General features: G+C 38.4%; 1 protein-coding gene across 1 annotated transcript in view; it reads right to left on the bottom strand.

Moving 5' to 3' along the window:
- The window catches only part of LOC124616382 (neural-cadherin-like), a 312,303-nt gene that overhangs the window by 99,007 nt on the left and 191,097 nt on the right, over nucleotides 1-22,199 (bottom strand). The window contains exon 17 of the mRNA XM_047144688.1: nucleotides 12,206-12,319. Coding sequence (XP_047000644.1) covers nucleotides 12,206-12,319 — 114 coding nt within the window. The remainder of the gene's footprint in view (nucleotides 1-12,205; nucleotides 12,320-22,199) is intronic.

Genomic DNA, 22,199 nt, shown 5'->3' with positions numbered 1-22,199 from the left:
CATGCATTGTTTATTGCACAAGCATTAAAGTATGCAACCAACAGAGAAGAAACCAATTGCAGCCACATGTATGAGATGCAATGTAAGCAAGATGGCTACAAGTCAGTTACAAGAAATACGGGATGGACGTACTAGACTTTCATCTGTAAATTACATGTAGCATCTCTGTGTGTCCCCATGCACATATTATGGCAGAAAATATTTTGAACATTCATTCCCCTGGCTGCTGTGATAGTGTTACAGTTACATGAAGTGTGTAACTGAGAAAAATAAATTTCAAAGTACTGGTTATTCCAGTGAACAGGGTAGTGAGAAAGTATTCCTTTTAAGTAAACTTATAGTTACTATGAGAAGAACACTTAATTTTTTGAGATACACATAATGACTGGTGTGACAAAGCTTCTGTAACACAATTCATTTGTGAAATATGGTGGTACCCCAAAGTACTGATGCACTGTAGCATAAATTTACCCTGGAAGGAACATTTCATTCTTGATGGATACATTAATAATGTTTAAAATGTTTTGTTGTCCAGTATAATCATATAAAACTTCAAAATGAAATTGCCAGTTTTTGCTGTCACAGGTTATCTTCAGATCACAAGTGTTATAAGTAGTTCACTCAACAGAACATTGATGAAACCACACTATCAACACAGATACAGTGGTTTTCTCAGTATGTTTCCAAGTGAACTATTGCTAACTCTCAGGATCTGAAGATGACCAGTGACAGCCAAAACAGGTAATTTCCTTTAGGAATTTTATGTGGTTGCACTCAACAATTAACCATTTTGAAAATACATTTATTTGCCAAAAACAGGTTTTGAAGAAGGTATTTCTATAACTTCTAGGAGTACAGCAATGGTCCATGTTGAAGGCATTGCACCATACAGATTCTATCATAATGGTACTGTATTTTGTCTAAACTACTGAACACTAAGTCAATGTCACTTCAGTGTCAAAAGATCACATCTTATTCTAATGTAGGTACATCAGAGATTCCTACAGGCTCAGTTCTGTACAGTACTAGATGTCTGATGTAATCATATCAGCACTGAGTTATAAATTACTCCTAGGAATCATGCAGTCAATGTCACTGATACTACAAGGCCTCCAGACTTCATCATTGTACCAAGGTGTTGCACATATTTACAAATGCTATTACTACTATTACCCAACAGAAAATCCAGGATGGAATATGACAACATTATGAAACATATAGTTGCTACTCAACATATAGAGAAGATGCTGAGACACAGATAAGCACAGCAAAGAGACTGCAAAAAAGTAAGCTTTGAGCCAACAAGGCTTTCATCGGAAATAGACAACAAACAAACACACATATACACACACACACACACACACACACACACACACACACACACACACACACATGCAAACGCAACTCACACGCATGACCACTGTCTTTAGCTGCTGAGACCAGTGAGCTGCATCTCCCTGAGTGTCTGTGAGTTTGTTGTCTATTTCTGATGAAGGCTTTGTTGGCCAAACGCTTACATTCTGACAGTCTTTTTGTTGTACTTATCTGCACCTCGGTACAACTACTATTATTAAGACAACATCATTTGCTGGCCAAGATCAGACACATTGCATTACATCTTAGTGATTATATATTAAAACCATTACTAAAACTATGATAATGGACAACAAGCTCTAAACAACATAGATATCTATAAATGGCACTTTATAGTCATTAAAAGTTTCCAGTTTGTGGCATCACACTGAAAGGTATCATGTTGACCAGCCTACGATTCGACCTGTAGAAAAACATTCATTTACAGAATATAGTGGCAGTTGCTTGAGCACAAGCATCAATCTAGCCCCGAAGATTTTCAGTGCCAATTTCTGAACATCTGGTGGTAGGTGGTTGAACATCTTCAGGGCTGGTGTGGGAAAACTGTCCAGTGTCTTACTTTGGTGACAGCTTGGAATATCAATGTCAGCCTTATTTCGTGTGCCGTAGTTGTGAATCTCTTGCCTCATGCAAAAGAATGCCTGATTTTCTTTCTTATAGACAAGAGAGTTGTAAACATACTGTCATTATTCCCAACTGCTCGAAAATGGGTCTACAGTAGAAAAATTTCTTACTAGAAAATATTATTCTTACAGCCTTCTTTTGTAGGAGCAATATATTTTTACTTCCAGTAGAGTTCCTCCACAGCTGCAGTCAATAAATGATGTGGTTGTGGCACAGTGCATAATATATTGTGATTAAGTACTGATACGTTATCATACATTTGACCTACCTGAGGAGATAAATTACTATTGAGAGCTTAGCACACATGTGTGCATTGTGTTCAGTCCATGTCAGTTTATTATCAGTTGTGATTCCCTGGAGTTTGACAGTATCAGTACCCATAGTCATTAATGTTGTAGAGAGTCCTGCAGTACATGGTGTTCAAGTGCTACTTCATGAGACATCGGCCCCTGGATACAAACACTCTGCCACCTTCTCTGTCTATTAGGTAAAGTGACAGAGTCTCAAAAACAAGACCCTCCATTATAAGATTTTAATTTTTCCAACAGTATCTTATGAGGGATGCAATTGAATGCCTTGATTATATCACAAAGAATTGAAGCCATGCAGTTCTTTTCATTAAATGCTTCCATTATTTTTGTTGTTACATGAAGCATTACAATAAATGTAAATTTCCCTCTTCTAAACCGGTGTTGATTGCCCAGGAAGATGTTGTCGTCTTTGAAATAACATATAACAGTTGGTTCTTCATTATAGTTTCAATCACTTTTGCTAGTACAGATGTTACGGAAGTTGGGGAGTAGGTGGATGGACTGTTAGGATGACCTTCTTTATACACTGGTACTGTCTTTGCCAGTTTTAAGAACTTTGGAAAAGTACCAACCTTAACATGTTGGTTGATGATGGCTGTAAAAAGGTTCAGCAATATCAGATATAGTATCCTTGAAAACAGCACATGACATGCCATTTATATCTGTGCTAACACAGCGCTCAAAACATTTCACGATTTTCACAATGTCCTCTGAAAGTACTTCCTTGCACTTGATCAGGGTGCAACCATTGCTAATGCTTATATTGCTTGTAATATCAATTTCTAAATCTGCTACATTAGCTACATTATTCCCAACAACATAAATAAAATATTTTTTTAAACCATCAGGTCTGCACACATTTAATGGGACAGTGGGCCTTTTTCTGTGTTCATTAACCAGTTCCTAGGCCACTTTGCATGGGTTGTGGCCTTCAGAAATGAACTTAACAGTATATGCCTTCTAGCAGATTCCTTCCTATAGCTTCTTTTAGCTTTCAGATAACAACAATGAAACATATCTTTGGTCCTGGCATCTATTGCTTTTTTAATTCGGTCATTTAGCAGCAAAACAACACACTTCATATTTTTCAGCTTGGAGTGCATCACGCCTGTGTCTCTGCCTATTTTGCTTTTATTTTTTAGTTTATCTACACGATTCTTTATGGTTACTGTTGGGAAACAATTGTCAAAATTTATTTTGAGGAGCTGGAAAATACATTTAAAAGCATCACTTGGTCCCCGTCATAAAACTTCAGACTGCCAATCAATCCTGGCAAGGACATTTCTGAAGATGTGTATTCCTTCATCCATTGTAATTCTTTTACTGACAGGTATAGCCAGAAAACCATGCACTGAGTTTTCTATTATGGCTCCTTTGCCTATTTTGGTGGACAACTAATGCATCATGATCTGCTGTCAACGGATCCAAGAGACTTATTCTGTAGTCCCAGGTGCTTAGGTTCATGATGACAGTGTCAAGGCAAACCTCTCCTCTTGTTGGCTCATGGTAAGCTACATATGTCCCACAACTACTCATCCAGTACTTGAATGCTTTTTGCTGCCTTCTCCCAAATGGATGGTGAGGACACCAAACAACATAATTTTTAAATTCATACACATTAGGCAGGACAAACAGCTGTCTGTCTTGGTGAGAAAATTATCAAAGTCTCCACCAGGAGCATGGTACACGGACATGACAACAATATTTACATCACACAGTCCTAATGCAGTCAACTCTGAATCCAGCTCTACACAAAACATTTTTAGGTGAAGTTCCCGACACTAAGACTGTTGTTTGCATAAACAGATACTGCACCATAAGTAGCGGTTTTATGATACCATACGCTAACCACAAGTAGCTGTTTTACGATACCATGCACTTATCATTTCTAGATAGTCTATACGTCTATAATAATCACCCTCCTGCTCAACTAGACATTGTTCACTAAGGCACACTGTGATGCAATGGGTTTGAATTGGTCTACAAAGATGGCTAAATTCTTCAGTTTTGTCCTGATACACTGGACACTTGCAACAACAACAGGCACATCTTCTGGAATAATTACTAAATAGGAGAGCTGTACTTTCTCTTGAATAAAAAATGCTTTATATCTACATTTCAGGTCACACAAAAGGCTCCATTAAGTAATACTTGAGTTCTCAGTCTACATTTAGTTTAAAACTGCAATTAAATCCATTCATGGTTAGTTCCCCATCTACAAAGTTCTTGTAGTCTTGGAAACACTCTCCCAAGAAAGCAGTTAATTTTCAGCTGTTGTGCCACTTCTTTGCTCTGGCCAAATAGAACCACATCTTCCTATTTCCACAAAACATATTCACTTCTTTACCAGTACACGGATAAGCAAAGCATGTTTTTATCAGCAAACCATTACATTATGTGACAGCACAATTTACTCTACAGTAGATGCCCTTGAGAGACATGTCCATTGAAAATAAGTTATTGTAACAGCTTAACAGACAGTGATAGGGAAGTATATATGGTGTAAAATATTGAGCTGAAGGGTTGAGGACAGCCTTGTTACATTTAGTGTGTTTCCATCACCTCACTGCTCAACATTATGTGTGCCCAACAAGTATGAAGCAGCCTTTGATGAAGCTATCTGAAAATATACATGCATGGAATTTATGGAATAGTTTATGAATATGCACACTGCAATTGAGATATCAATGAAGAATGTGGAGAGAAAACTGCACTGGATGAACACTGCCAAGTTGTTGAAGTTTAACACTGCATGATTATCTGATATTCTACTTTCTTTTTGAAGCAGTATTGGGTGCTTGGTAAAACTGATATGGCAATTTGTTTGTAAGATGATGCTGTACACACAAACTTCTGAGTTCTGAAATCTTTGATTTCATCACAAGCCATATAAGAAATGGATTATAAATCAATATCTCCACTTGTTTTATGTTATCATGCACTACATTTCATATCAACAATACCATATTCAAAATCGAAGTTCTCACTAAATTCAGCAAGAAGGACTTTTCAAGATATAAACTTCATATTGCTTGCATCAATAACATAAAGTATTTTAAGTAAAATAAATTCATTTCTTGTATTTAAAAATTAAAAAGTTCTTTTTCATTGTTATTCAAATTACTTAATCTCCCACATGTTACCTACTAACTCACTACAATGGCACTATTTCCTTGTCCATACTTTTCCATTGGTTGTTGAGATTGACATATCAAAAGGCTGAGATACAGTGTTCAATGTTACATATTACTACCAGACATGATCTAGTTACTGTAGCTGATGTGTCTGTCTGCCTATACAGGTAGCCTCAGATCTCCTGTACAGACACTTTTTCTCAGCAGAGGGTCCAGTCATGGTCAGGTAAAATGCACTTCAGGCATATGACTGAGAAGTACTCTTGCAGTGCCTGTAAACTGTCGGAAAACTCAGATAATGAACTCAATCTCAGACCTTCAAGTAGGAAAAATTAGTTATCAAGACATAGAGTGGCACGTTTGACTACAATTCACTGTTTTTTTCATAAGCAGAAACATGATGGCTGGAGCTAAGACTTCAAAGTTATTATCCTATTCATGAACTTTGCGTTGTATTATGTATTTTCAACACAGTGTCAACAGGATTTTCTTTATTACTTCCTATGTCTCATTTTAACAATTTCCATACACTATTAGTGGTATCATCTCACTCTTCCTGACAATAATAAGCTATCTTTCTCCACTATCTTACAGTGACAGTGCATATTTATTACTGATCCCTCCAACCAAAGCCAACACTGAAACTTTCTTCTCCTAGTTCAAAACATCTTCCAACCATGAGCCATCCCTCTCCCCTCCCCCCCTCCACCCCCCCCCCCCCCCTCCACCAAATTTTCCTGTGATAACATTCCAGCAGTTACTCAGTTACTTACTTACCTCCAACTTGGCCACACCTTCCTTGCCCATGTCATTTCCAAGGACACAAACCTCTCAATGGAAGAAAGAACAGCCACACACAGGCAAACCCTTATTAAATGTTTGTCCCTGCAGACAACGACTCCCTGCAGACAAAGGCTCTATCAGTGTTGTGATGAAACAGCAATTATCTGACACAATGCATCTATCAATGATCTCAGTTCTGCAACTGCAAGCTCTGCCTTAGTGATTCCCCCAACCTTCCCCCACAGAAGTCCAGCATAACTTCCAATCCCAATTTGAATACATAACCCATCCAGAGTCTTCCTCCTCATCTCAACAATCCTCGCAGACTCACCTGCTACATAGTTCCAAAAATTTACAAACCCAAAAGTTCTGGATGCTCCATCATTTTCCGTTACTGTACTCCCACTAAAAAATCTCCACTTTTACCAACCAGTACCTCAAAACCACTGTCAATGGTCTAGTCTCTTATTTTAAAGATATGAACCACTACTTGTACCAACTCCCAACCATCCCCACTCCATTATCACCTGAAATCCTACTCATCACTGTTGATACCACCTCCTCAGCACTAAATTCCCTGTACTCATGGGCTTGCTGTGGCAGTCTGTCTAGTGGGTCATATAGCCACATGGACACTTACATAGCACCCTTCTATACCAGTGACATTATGGGTCATCTGGAAAAACCTCCCTTGTCTTCCAAAGCCCTTTTCTGGTTCAGGATCAATGACGACATCTTCATAATCAGGACCCAGGGCCAAGACATACTATCCTCACGCCTCCACAGCCTCTACCTTCTCTTCCATTCAGCTCACCTGGTCTTCTTCCATTCACCACACCTGTGTCACCTTCCTGGACACTGTTTCATCCATGCTTCTGTCCATATCAAGCCCATTAATCAACAGTACCTGCATTTTGACAGCTGTCACCTCTGTCACACCAGAGAGTTGCTCCACATAATCTGGCCACCAGTGCACAGCACAGTTGCCTGACGTGAATTTCCTTGTGCACTATGCCAAAGGTCTCAATAATGCCTTTACACAGAATCACTGTCCCCCAAACCTAGTCCACAAGCAGATTTCCCACACCATATTCTCACACATCACTGCTTCTCCCACCATCTCAATGAATCAGCAATGCCCCCACACCCAAAATAATCCTGGATTGTAGCAACTGAACCACGTCCTTTGCCATGGCTTTTACTTCTTATCATGGTGCACGTTTATGAGAGGTATCATTCTCACAATCCTTCCCACCCTTCCAAAAATTGTATTCCCTTCCCCACATAACACCCTGCCTCATCCTTATGCCAAACCCATTGTCAACCCCTTGCCCGTCCTGTGTAAGACCTAGATTAGATTAGATTAGATTAGATTAGATTAATACTAGTTCCATGGATCATGAATACGATATTTCGTAATGATGTGGAACGAGTCGAATTTTCCAATACATGACATAATTAGGTTAATTTAACAACATACTTAAGTTAATATAACAACTTTATTTTTTTTGTGTTTTTTTGTTTTTCTTTATTTTTTTTATTTTATTTTTTATTTTTTTTAATATTTTTGTTTTTTTTTCTTAATTTATATCTAAAACTTCCTGTATGGAGTAGAAGGAGTCGTCATTCAGAAATTCTTTTAATTTCTTCTTAAATACTTGTTGGTTATCTGTCAGACTTTTGATACTATTTGGTAAGTGACCAAAGACTTTAGTGCCAGTATAATTCACCCCTTTCTCTGCCAAAGTTAGATTTAATCTTGAATAGTGAAGATCGTCTTTTCTCCTAGTATTGTAGTTATGCACACTGCTATTACTTTTGAATTGGGTTTGGTTGTTAATAACAAATTTCATAAGAGAGTATATACACTGAGAAGCTACTGTGAATATCCCTAGATCCTTAAATAAATGTCTGCAGGATGATCTTGGGTGGACTCCAGCTATTATTCTGATTACACGCTTTTGTGCAATAAATACTTTATTCCTCAGTGATGAATTACCCCAAAATATGATGCCATATGAAAGCAATGAGTGAAAATAGGCGTAGTAAGCTAATTTACTAAGATGTTTATCACCAAAATTTGCAATGACCCTTATTGCATAAGTAGCTGAACTCAAACGTTTCAGCAGATCATCAATGTGTTTCTTCCAATTTAATCTCTCATCTATGGACATACCTAAAAATTTGGAATATTCTACCTTAGCTATATGCTTCTGATTAAGGTCTATATTTATTAATGGCGTCATACCATTCACTGTACGGAACTGTATGTACTGTGTCTTATCAAAATTCAGTGAGAGTCCATTTACAAGGAACCACTTAGTAATTTTCTGAAAGACAGTATTGACAATTTCATCAGTTAATTCTTGTTTCTCGGGTGTGATTACTATACTTGTATCATCAGCGAAGAGAACTAACTTTGCCTCTTCATGAATATAGAATGGCAAGTCATTAATATATAATAAGAACAACAAAGGACCCAAGACTGACCCTTGTGGAACCCCATTCTTGATAGTTCCCCAGTTTGAGGAATGTGCTGATCTTTGCATGTTACGACAACTACTTATTTCAACTTTCTGCACTCTTCCAGTTAGGTGCAAAATACGTACAATTCACCCATCCAGCACATCCTACTCCAATCGGGTCAGATGCTAATTGTACCCCAGCAGAGACAGGACCACCTGTGAAACCATCCATGTTATATACCATCTCTGCTGCAATTTCTGCCTGGTATCTTATGTGAGCATGAATACAGACCAACTGTCCATCTGAATGAACAGTAACCACCATATGCGGCTAAGAGCAGAGTTTGGAGCACAGCAAGATGGAAGCTCCTCATATGTTATGTTTTCCACTGCCACAAATATTAATGTTTTTCCTTCTTTCTTGAAGACAGCTGCACATGTAATATGCAGTATGTACACGAATGTATGAATATCAAGAGATCAGATGGAAACCCAGTTCTAAGCAAAGAAGGGAAAGCAGAAAGGTGGAAGGAGTATATAGAGGGTCTATTCAAGGACGATGTACTTGAGGATAATATTATGGAAATGGAAGAGGATGTAGATGAAGATGAAATGGGAGATATGATACTGCATGAAGAGTTTGACAGAGCGCTGAAAGAACTGAGTCGAAACAAGGCCCCGGGAGTAGACAACATTCCATTAGAGCTACTGACGGCCTTGGGAGAGCCAGTCATGACAAAACTCTGCCAGCTGGTGAGCAAGATGTATGAGACAGGCAAAATACCCTCAGACTTCAAGAAGAATATAATAATACCAATCCCAAAGAAATCAGGTGTTGACAGATGTGAAAATTATCGAACTATCAGTTTAATAAGTCACAGCTGCAGAATACTAATGCGAATTCTTTATAGACGAATGGAAAAGGTGGTAGAAGTCGACCTCGGGGAAGATCAGTTTGGATTCCGTATAAATGTTGGAACACATGAGGCAATACTGACCGTACGCCTTATCTTAGAAGAAAGATTAAGGAAAGGCAAACCTACATTTCTAGCATTTGTAGACTTAGAGAAAGCTTTTGACAATGTTGACTGGAATACTCTCTTTCAAATTCAAAAGGTGCCAGGAGTAAAATACAGGGAATGAAAGGCTATTTACAATTTGTACAGAAACCAGATTGCAGTTATAAGAGTTGAGGGACATGAAAGGGAAGCATGGTTGGGAAGGGAGTGAGACAGGGTTGTAGCCTCTCCCTGATGTTATTCAATCTGTATATTGAGCAAGCAGTAAAGGAAACAAAGAAAAATTCGGAGTAGGTATTAAAATCCATGGAGAAGAAATAAAAACTTTGAGGTTCACCGATGACATTGTAATTCTGTCAGAGACAGCAAAGGACTTGGAAGAGCGGATGAATGGAATGGACAGTGTCTTGAAAGGAGGGTATAAGATGAACTTCAGCAAAAGCCAAACGAGGATCATGGAATGTAGTCGAGTTAAGTTGGGTGATGCTGAGGGAATTAGATTAGGAATTGAGACACTTAAAGTAGTAAATGAGTTTTGCTATTTGGGGAGCAAAATAACTGATGATGGTCGAAGTAGAGAGGATATAAAATTGTAGACTGTCAATAGCAAGGAAAGCGTTTATGAGGAATTTGTTAACATTGAGTATAGATTTAAGTAGTTGTATGGAGTGTAGCCATGTATGAAGTGAAACATGGACGATAAATAGTTTGGACAAGAAGAGAATAGAAGCTTTCGAAATGTGGTGCTACAGAAGAATGATGAAGATTAGATGGGTAGATCACGTAACTAATGAGGAGGTATTGAATACAATAGGGGAGAAGAGGCGTTTGTGGCACAACTTGACAAGAAGAAGGGACCGGCTGGTAGGGCATGTTTTGAGGCATCAAGGGATCACAAATTTAGCATTGGAGGGCAGCGTGGAGGGTAAAAATCGTAGAGGGAGACCAAGAGATGAATACATTAAGCAGATTCAGAAGGATGTTGGTTGCAGTAAGTACTGGGAGATGAAGAAGCTTGCACAGGACAGAGTAGCATGGAGAGCTGCACCAAACCAGTCTCAGGACTGAAGACCACAACAACAAACAACACGAATGTCCCTGAGGGTTAGTTACACATAGTTTCAATTACATTTATAGTTCAGTTAATTATTTTTATCTTCTTGATTCAAATGGTACAATTACTCTCACTAGAGGCTCATTTAATTAAAAGTTATAACTAACTGAAATTCTGACTGTAGAAAGTAATGGGAAAAAACTTTGAGCTAATCAATAGAATACAGATTGTTGTTTTCATTCATTTGAAAATAGAAACCATCAACTATTAATTAGGTCATGGGGTGACTGCATAACCATAAGTAGTACAGTACAGTTCAGTGACTTGCACAAGACTGCCAGATGGAAGTGGTACATAGTAATTTAAGGAGCATTAGCCCAACAGAGGCTGCTGGCTATGGCTCAAGCAATTCAGGTGGAGGCCTGGAGCATCTGAACAGCACACTACTCAATTGTGTGACATGCACACAGTAGTGGTGGAAGAGGTTTCTTCCCAGTCAGAAGCTGATACAGCATGGAAACAGCCTCTCTGTCTAATGCGACAGCATGCTCAGTAGGAAAAGTCCTCGTGGAATCAACTTTAACTTTTGTAACTCATGCTTGTAGTTGTACTAAACATTTGCAAGGTTAGTTACACAAAGTTTCAATTAAATGTATAGTTCAGTCAATTATTTTTATCTTCCTGATTCAAATGGTATAATTAATCTCACTGGAGGCTCAGTTACTTAAAAGTTATATCTAACTGAAATTCTGACTCTAGTAAGTAATGGGAGAAGCTTTAGGGTTATGGATAGAATACAGAGTGTTCTTATCCAAGAACACCAAATGAATTTTGTGTAATAATTACAAGTCAATTATCAGTCAGTATAGCTCCACACATGAATGAACTTAACTCACACTGCTACAAGGAATTCTGATTCAAGAAGCTCCACAGATATTCACACAGAACTAAGTGGATCCCATGCTTTCCCATCCATGGCCAAGCAAGTTTAGGTCCCTGTGTTGCAGTCAGACTTTCTGATTACTCAGCTATAGAGGAAGGTCTTTTACAAACACACTGTTATAGAAGCATGAAGGATTTTAGTATATCTACTGGATAACAGTAGTTACAAGAAATCTGTTCTAAATGATCATGTTGTACTGTTATTATTTTAAGCTATTCAACATTCAGTTGGCTTTTATGTCATAGCATCTTCTTAACTTTATCAGATGTCATGAAGTTTCATGAGTTGTTAGTATGAGAGCATGTTATACTTATCACCAAATAATAGTATATTACTGTGTAATTAGAACACACTTCAATAAACAGAATACACATAAACTTAAAATAAACTCATTTAACCCAAGCAAGCATTACTACTTCATTTTCTGCAGTTAAAGCATATTATAAATATCCAAACAAAGGGTTGTGACTTTAGACCTCTGATGGTACAACAACTTACCTTTACTGAGTGCCATTGTCCATCACTGACTGTAATATTACTCAACCACAAATCTTTCTCTTCTCGTTGAAGGCTATTGAGGTTGTAATAGAAATGAAGCTTGCTGTCATTTATCTGCAGAAAACAATACATAAAACATGAACACATATTTTCCTAATAAAAACAAAAATGAAACACTAATATTCATATGGATACTCAAAATTCTATATACAATAAAGAAACTGACAATATTTATGTCACATCTCTACATAAACTAAAATTATTAAGAAGACCCATATTGAATCTCTTATATTCCTATATCATATTCTGATAGTTTAGTACCAACATGTATGTCAAAAATATGGTGTGTTGTATGAGATTAAATTACTGATGGAGTTCAGGAACTCTCATTACGACATATTTTTACTCTCTTTAACTATTTTTCTCACCTTTGGCCTCATCACCGAAGAATTTTGACCATTGGGTACTGCTTGAACCTTTGCTTAGCTGCCTGCCTATAGCTTGAATGAGGAACAGCACATGCCCCATCAAGGGACTGACTGTATCCTAGGTTCCTCTTATGGCTTAGGAATGGATGCATCTGTGGCCAGATGGATTATGGGCATGGACTATGACAGTTATTGATTGTAGTATTGTGATCCAGGACACAAGTGAGATATGGTGTGTGTCCTCCTCAAACACTGCTACCTCTCCCTTCACTCTGCACCAGTAAGGTAGTTTCACAGCAGCACTAGCTGCCTACATTCCCAATTATTTGATGGATGTATTCCAATCTTTGTCTTGCTCTTCAGTTTTTACCCTCTACAGCTCCCTCTAGTTTCATGAAAATCATTACCTGATGTCTTACCACATGCCCTATCATCATGTCCTTTTCTCTTGTCAGGGTTTTCCATACAGTCCATTCCTTTCTGATCCTATGGAGAACTTCCTCATTACTTATCAGCCCATCTAATTTTCAATATTCTTCTGTAGCATCTCAAATGCTTCTCTTTTCCTCTGCTCCAGTTTTCCCATGGTCCATATCTCACTATCATACAATTCCGTGCTCCAATTGTACATTCTCAGAAATTTATTCCTCAAATTAAGATCTGTGTTTGATACTAGCTTACTTCTCTTGGTCAGGAATGCTCTTTTTACTAGTGATGGTCTGCTTTTTCTATCCTCTTTGCTCTGTCTGGCATGGGTTATTTTGCTGCCTCAATTCTTTTCCACTTTCACTGAGGGTAGCAATGTCATCAATGTGGATAGCAATGATATCAGTGAATCTTAAAATTGACATCCTCACAAATTGAATAGTAATCCCACTTTGGAACCTTTCTTTTATTTCCATCATTACTTCTTTGACATATAGATTGAACAGTAGTGACAAAAGACTACATACATGTCTTTCACCATTTTTATTCAGTTCAGTTCACATTTGGTCTTCCACTCTTATTGTTCCCTCTTTATTCTTTAGCATATTGTATAGTACATGTCTTCCCCTACAGCTTACTCCTATCTATTTTTCTCGGGATTTTGTACTTCTTGCACGATGTTACACTGTCAAACATTTTTTACAGGTCGAAAAATCCTATGAATGTACTTGATTTTTCTTCAGTCTTCCTTCCATTACTATCTGCAATGTCAGAACAGCCTCTCTGGCACCTTTACTTTTCCTGTAGAGAAACTGATTGTGATCTAAAATATCCTCAATTTTCTTTTCCATTCTTCTGTACATTATTCTTGTCAGCAACTTGGATGCATGAGCTGTTCAGCTGATTGTATGATAATTGTTGCTCTTGTTGGCTTTTGCAATCTTGTGAACTGTGTGCATGATGTTTTTCTGGAAGTCTGATGGTTTGTCACCAGTCTCATATGTTCTATACACCAATGTGAACAATTGCTTTGTTGCAACTTCCCCCAATGGTTTTAGAGATTATGATAGAATGTTATCCATTCCTTCTGCCTTATGTGACTTTAAGTCTTCCAGAGCTTTTCTAAATTCTGATTGTAACATTGGATCTCCTACCTCTTCCCTATCGACTCCTGTTTCTTCTTCTATCAAACTGTCAGCTTAAAGTCCTCCCCCTCAAAGAGGCCGCCAATGCACTCCTTCCACCTGTCTGTGCTCTCCTCTGCATTTTTTAGTAGTAGTAGTAACTTCATTCTTCTGTAGATCTCTTTTTACAAGGATATATGATATTTCAAAGTATTTACAAGTTTAGACCAGTTTAAAATAAACTAATTCATGTATGCATACATTTACAGACTTCTAGTTAGAGATTTACTCCTGGTATACAATAGTTCTTTTGTGAATAACATATTCAATAATGTAACGCCACACTGTTCATTAATATCTCACTATCAGTCACTCTATACACTATACACACATTGTTTCATAACACTTCACTCACTACACACACACACACACACACACACACACACACACACACACACATTGGTGATCTCTCGGCCATTTTCGGTACCGCAACTTCCCATTTGCTATCCTGAAAAAGTAAGTCAGCATCCTTCTATAATGAGTGAGATGTTGAGCTCAGAAAGAGGAAGAGGTGTTAGTTTTGTGCTATGCATAGCTTGGGGTTAAGTTCTTCTATAAAAGGAAAAAAGAAGGACTAAAACTTAGTGTGAAAGTGTTATGTGGAATGTTGGATGTTTTATAATCATTATTATTGTTTATTTGTATAACATTTTTCTTTTACCAAACCCCTACTCCATTTTATGTAAGTAATCCTTCAATGTATAAAATGTATTGCATAACAGGCACTTTTTAGTTGCCTTTTTAAATAAGTGTATTTTTGCAATTTCTTTAATCTCTTTTCGTAATTTATTGTACAGTTTTATTCCTTGGTAGAAAATGCTGTTTTGAGTTTTATGTTTATTTTTTTCTTAGTAAATGTAAGTTCAGTCTAGCTCATGTTCCACGGTCACGGACAGCACTGTTTGTGCAGTAATTACTAATGTTATTTCTGATGTGTACAACTGACTGGTAAATGTTTTCACACAGAGCAGTTATAATCCCCAGTGTTTTGAACAGATCTTTAAAATGAGTCCAATTACTATTTTTGGTTATTATTCTTATGGCTCTTTTCTGGAGTTTGAAAATTGTTTTCATATTTTGTGCATTTGTTCCCCAAAAATGAATGCCATAACTAAGAACTGAGAGCACATATGAACAGTATGTAACTAAAAGACACTGCATGTTACACACTGATGATAGGATTCTACGGACAGAAAATGCTGATGACATTCTGTTTGCAATTATCTCTGTGTGTTAACACCATTTCAACTGACAATCAATATTTACTCCCAGAAATTTTGCATTTGTTACACAGTCTATAGAGGTGACATCTGCATTTATTTTAACATTGTCATTTTCCCTCTTCAAACTGAAGTTCATGGCATTAGTTTTCTTTACATTCAATGTGACTTTATTGCTTATTGACCAATCGTAAACTTCCTTCAGGATTTCATTTGCTTGCTCTGCAAGGAGTTCTCTTTTTTGCAGTGGTTATAATGTTGCTGTTGCCAGTGAAGAGAAATTCTTCACCATCTACATCTACATCTACATTTATACTCCGCAAGCCACCCAACGGTGTGTGGCGGAGGGCACTTTACGTGCCACTGTCATCACCTCTCTTTCCTGTTCCAGTCGCGTATGGTTCGCTGGAAGAACCACTGTCTGAAAGCCTCCGTGCGCGCTCTAATCTCTCTAATTTTACATTCGTGATCTCCTCGGGAGGTATAAGTAGGGGGGAAGCAATATATTCGATACCTCATCCAGAAACGCACCCTCTCGAGACCTGGTGAGCAAGCTACACCGCGATGCAAAGTGCCTGTCTGAGTAACACTATTGGGAAAGCCATTGATATACATCAGGACTAGTATTGGTCCCAATATGCTACCTTGCGGAACCCCTATGTTAATGTATTTTGGTTCTGATAAGTATTGGAATTCCCACTGCTCCATTGATTTTACTACCCTTACTTTAATTTCACTGAAGTTTGTTTTAATTTTTCTATATGCTCAGACATTCCTTCCAACAATCATTTCTTTTTCGATTTCTTCATATTTTTCATGTAGCCATTTTGCCTTAGCTTCCCTGTAGTTCCTACTTCTTTCATTCCTAAGTGACTTGTCTTTCTGTATCTTGAATTTCCCTGAATATTTTTATACTTTCATCTTTTGTCAAGAAACCGAAGTATTTCTTCTGTTAGCCGCAGTTTCTTTACAGTTATCTTCCTTGTACCTACATTTTTCTCTCAAACATCTGTGACTGCCCTTTTTTGAGATTTCCACTCCTCTTCAACTGAACTTCCTACAGAGCTATTCAGTACTGGCTATTAAAGTTCACCCTGCACTGCATCATTACTAAATTGTGATCTGAGTCTATACCTGCTCCTGAGTATGCCTTACGATACAATATCTGATTTCAGAACATCTGCCTGACCATGATGTAATCTAACAGAAATCTTCCTTTATCTTTCAGGCTTTTTCTAATATATCTGCTCCCCTTGTGATTCTTGAACAAAGTATTCACTATTACCATCTGAAATTTATTGCAGATCCCAGTTAGTCTTTCTCTTCTCTCATTCCTACTATCAACCTCATATTCTCCCTTACCCCTTTCTTCTACTCCTTCCCCTACACACAGATTCCAATCCTCCATGGCTATTAGAAATTTATCTCCCTTTATGTATTGAATTATCTGTACAGTATCCTCATCTACTTTTTCTATCTCTTCATCTTCTGCTTGTGACACTGGCATGTATACTTGATTTATTGTTGTCAATGTTGGTTTGCTGTTGATTCTGTTAAGAACAACCCTATCACTTAACTGCTCACAGTAACTCACTTCCTGTCCTATCTTCCTATTCATAATGAATCCTACTCCTGTTACACAATTTTCTGCTGTTGTTGATATTACCCTACACTCGTCTGACCAGAAATCCTTGTCTTATTTCCATTTCACTTCACTGATGCTCACTGTATCTAGATTGAGCCTTAGCACTTCCCTTTTCAGACTTCCTAAGTTGACTACCATGTTCAAACTTTTGACATTCCATAACCCAACTCGTAGAACATTATCCTTTCATTATTTATTCACTCTTTTTCTCATGGCCACCTCCAAATTTGCAGTCCCCTCCTGGAGATCTGAATGGGGGACTATTCCACGATTTTTTGCCAATGGAGAGATCATTTTCAGTCTCTTCCCAGATATCTGAATGGGGGACTAGTCCATTATCTTTTGCCAATGGAGAGATCATCATGACACTTTTTCAATTACAGGCCACATGTCCTGTGGATACATGTTATGTGTCGTTAATGCATTGGTTTCCATTGTCTTCTGCATCCTCATGCCATTGATCGTTGCTGATTCTTCCACTTTTCATTTCTGATTCTTCCATATTTTACGGGTAGTTTCCCACCCCTAGGTCACGAAAGTCCCCTGAACCTCAGTCCTCTCCTCCACCCTCTTTGACAAGGCCACTGGCAGATTGAGGGTGACTTCTTACGTCAAAGGCTTTGACAGTCAATCCTGATGATTTTTATTCAAAATTTAAGCAGTGGCAGGGTTCAAACTTGGGACCTACACCATGGGTTTTGTACTTCACTTTAATGATGGCTTCACAGTCTCTGTCATATAGGTTCTTCCCACCAATACCAGATTTTCTAAATTGTGCAGGTGAGAACTTTCCCTATGGAATATATGAGGGTGGGTCAAATGGAAACCTTAAATTCGTAACAACAAATCAAAATTTCATGCCATTATCCTGTAAGTCGGTAAGTGTGCAACAAACAGCATGCAGAATGGCCTGTAGGGGGCAGCATAGTTCAGATGCACACATACCGTCGCAGTATCAGTATAAATATGGCTGCCCCACTTGTGGTTTGCACCAGGGAAGAACAGCATTCTGTTATTCGGTTTTTGCATAATGAAGGTGTAAAACCTATTGAAATTCATCGATAAATGAAGGTTCAGTATGGTGATGAATGTTTGTCACAGCAGCAAGTCTACAAATGGAGTAGGAAGTTTGCAAATGGTGTGACGTCAGTTGAAGATGCTCCTCGTCCAGGTCAGGCACAACAAGTTGTGACTCCACAGAACATTGCAGCAGTTGAAGCCATAGTGAAGGAAAACCTACGAGTGACACTGAATGACATTGCAGCATGTTTACAGATTAGTCATGGGTCAGCACACCACTTTGTGCATGATGTGCTCCAGTTTCACAAAGTGTCTGTAAGATGGGTGCCATGGCAGCTGACTCCTGAAATGAGAGAACAATGTGTTGATGGTTGTGACAAACTTCTTCGGCACTTTGAACGAGAAGGTGATGGCTTTCTAGCATGAAGCGTTACTAGGAACAAAACCTGGGTTCACTACCACCAACTGGAAAAGAAGAGAGCAAGCAAGGAATGGCGCCATTCCTCATCACCAAAACCAAAGAAGTTTTGAACAGAACCATCAGCAGGGAATGTTATGCTGACTCTCTTTTGGGATGAAAAAGGCATCATTTTGGGGCATTACATGCCTAGAGGGACCACTGTCACTAGTGCATCATACACAGATCTCCTAAAAAATCATCTGGAGCCTGCAATCAAATCAAAGCGACATGGATTGCTGTCAGCAGGTGTGCTTTTGCAACACGACAATGCAAGGACCCACATTGCCCATACAACAGTTGCAAAAATCACAGACCTGCATTTTGAGTGTCTTCCTCATGCGCCATACTCACCAAACCTTGCCCCCAAGTGATTTCCATATGTTTGCACACTCAAAGATGCAATGGGAGGTAAGAAGTTCCGTTCTGATCAAGAGGTATGCCACGCGGTGCATGAGTGGTTGCGCAGACTACCAAAAGAATTTTTTTCTAAAGGAATTTATGCACTTTGTAAGAGCTGAAGGACTTGCACTGAGCATGGGGCAGGGGGGGGGGGGGGGGTAACGTTGAAAAGTGATACAGCTTTGTATCACTTCTGCACAATAAATAATATTTAAAAAAATATTTAAGGTTTTCATTTGACTCACCCTCGTACTACATCCTTCCTGTAACTCCCCTAGCCTGTACTTCCCAGAGTCTGTGTCCTTCATCTGCCTACCCTGTTCCCTGCTACCACTCTAGCACTACAAACACCTTCTATCCTGTCAAAACATCAACATTGTCCTTTCTCCTTCTCTACTTATACCCCCCCCCCCCCTCTTCCCTCCTCCCTCCCCCACCCCACCAATGCAGCACCTAGCAGTCCTATCTTGTCTCCACCACACCCCTGCACATTCTCAAAGACAGCACTAGCATCCTACCACATCCCTACCTTGATATCACTCCCCACCCCCAATGCATCTTCATTACCCTCACTACACACCCCAGCTAGACTGCTGCTCACATCAGATGCTGTCACAGTTAGGCCTCATGTGTTTATGTGTGTAAATTTTCTGCTTCTAAAGAAGGACTTTCCCTGAAAGCCTATCTGTAACTCAATACCAGAAAATTATTATACCATTTGACATAGTCATACATAATAAGCAAGCTGCAAACATGCACTCTCAGTCATATAATACTTTCCATTATGCTTATCAAGCTGTAGCATTTGTAATTAGTTGTGGTGCTTAACACAGTCACAGAGCTAACTATCTACACAAAAACCTTTGAACACCTGTATATCATGTCAAAACCTAAAAATAATCTTATACCTACATTTCAGTATTTGCAGCCAATGAAATGTGACTGAACATAATATTCACAGATGCATCATCTCACATATGCAACCCTTGGCAACCAAATGAATCCTTATTAGTAGCATAAGATCCACATTCTATAATGCTCTAACTACTTATGTTAAACATTACAAACTGGAAACATCTTAACTCAATTACTGCTAAGGAGATTAGGTTGGAGCCTGTTTTTCTCAACACCATTCCTAAAGGTGAGTCCTGAAATGCCCAATGGTCACCTCTGTCTTTTAGCTTAACATGTCAATCCCTTCATCTCTCAAATTGCAAAATATTTCTATTTTCTCTAAATTCAACATCATCTAATGTTTTTCTTCCAAATATAATACAGTTGGACCTGATTTATACGTATATCAAGTGAAAAAGAAAATAATTACTTGTAACTAATAACTAGAAGTCAACTACAGGCACAGTAATACACATCATATTTTTCGTGACCCCTTCCCCTCATGATCCTTCTCACAGAGAGAGAGAGAGGGCAAAATTAGATACTGTATTGTAATTTGGCACTTTTCACTGTACAAACAAAGTTACAGTATTAAGGAGAAAATAAATTATTTTGAACTTGATTCTGCTTTAAAGAAATAAGATAATTTGGCTTGTTTCACTTTTCATGCATTAAGTATATACATCTTATTTTGCAGATTTATTAATGAATTCAGACCTTTTTCACAACATATTTTTGCACTGGTGTAATGCCTGCACACACCAATTGCACCTAACACTTCACCCTGTTTAGGTTTTTCAAGATTCAAGCCATCATCTCTGTCTCAATCACTGTCACTTGAAACTGATCTACCTTCTTGATCATCATCGCATTGTTGTCACACATCAGCAATAATCTCGTATTGTAGTTCTGCACACATGGCCAAATTATCATCAAAATATACAAACTGTCAAAATCTTTACCCTCCAGAAGAGCTTGCTCATTACCAAACATGTCCTCCCCTGGTAGCTGAGTGGTCAGCGCGACAGTATGTCAATCCTGAGGGCCCGGGTTCAATTCCTGGCTGGGTGAACGGTCTGCTTGACAGAAGGCCCCAGTCACATGACATTTACATTTACATTACAAGACATGACTTCACTAAATCCACTACCTCATCAGCAGCAGCAGTTTCTCCCAGCAAGGCACCAGCTTTAAAGAAACAGTTGTTGATTCTGAAGGATGACTCCAGTTGCAAGGCAGCCAAAATAAATTCCATGGCTTGTAGTAAATTAATGGAGAGACTTTCAATTCCTGCATTAGCTAGTGCTAACAAACGCTGAACCAGTTTTCCCTACAGTGTGGTACAGGGTAGTGTCAAAAAATATCAGTCCAATGATGTGCATTCTTGTTCCACTACACCAGATGCCAATCTTTCATCATGGAGTGGTTGCTGACACACAGTGTTAGTGTTCTCCATTGCCCGGTATCTCACGTTCTCTGACTTCACATAAGTAGGAATATGAAACCAAGCTTCATCACTTAAGATGTAATGGAAAGGATCTAGCAAACCATCACTGATATTATTCAAAAGCCAGGTGCAGCAATTTTCGAGTTTCTGATTGTCATCCTTCTGTAATTGCTGCACAATCATCACACAATATGGCTTCAAATGAAGATTTTTCAATATCTGCTGGCAACTCATCATACTTACATGTGCCTGTTGAGTCAATTTACATGTAGACTTCTTTGAGCTGCGAAATGTCTGCAAAAACTTCTGGTGTGCGAACTGAAGGAATTCTTTGTCATTTTACATTTTGCACATATCTGTAGGTGCGCCACTTTTTATACAGACTCTTAATTGCTCTCTTTGCTGGTAGTCCTCTATCTGGATACCTGACCCCAAAAATTTCAACAGTTTCCTCAATCAAAACTGTTTTCATATATGCTTCCATAATTTTGTTTCTTTCTTCCATCGAGAAAGTCATTTTGCAGGCCGCAAAGAGAAACGTCTAACTTAACTGATGAAATAAATGGAAATGCTGACAGAAGAATATTAAGAAGGGATTATTGCATGAAACTGTCCACAGTTGTAGTTGTTTACTCTATTTCAGAAGTAGTAGCATTGCATTTACATTCAAAGGAGAGGCGGGCTACTTTTAACGATGCCACCCTCTATAATGCACTTTGAAAATTGCAATAATGCCCAAATCAAGTGGATATAGAACACTGGTACAGTCTGGAAGGAAAAATTCCATGTGAACATTTTCCAAAATTACTTGGGGTGGATGTGCTGACATTAGTCCATAAGGAGAAGGATCCTCTCCCTCTCCTTTTCCCTA

This window comes from Schistocerca americana, chromosome 5 (assembly GCF_021461395.2).
Source record: "Schistocerca americana isolate TAMUIC-IGC-003095 chromosome 5, iqSchAmer2.1, whole genome shotgun sequence".
Taxonomy (NCBI): Eukaryota; Metazoa; Arthropoda; class Insecta; order Orthoptera; family Acrididae; genus Schistocerca; species Schistocerca americana.
This window is presented reverse-complemented; position numbering and strand designations above follow the sequence as displayed.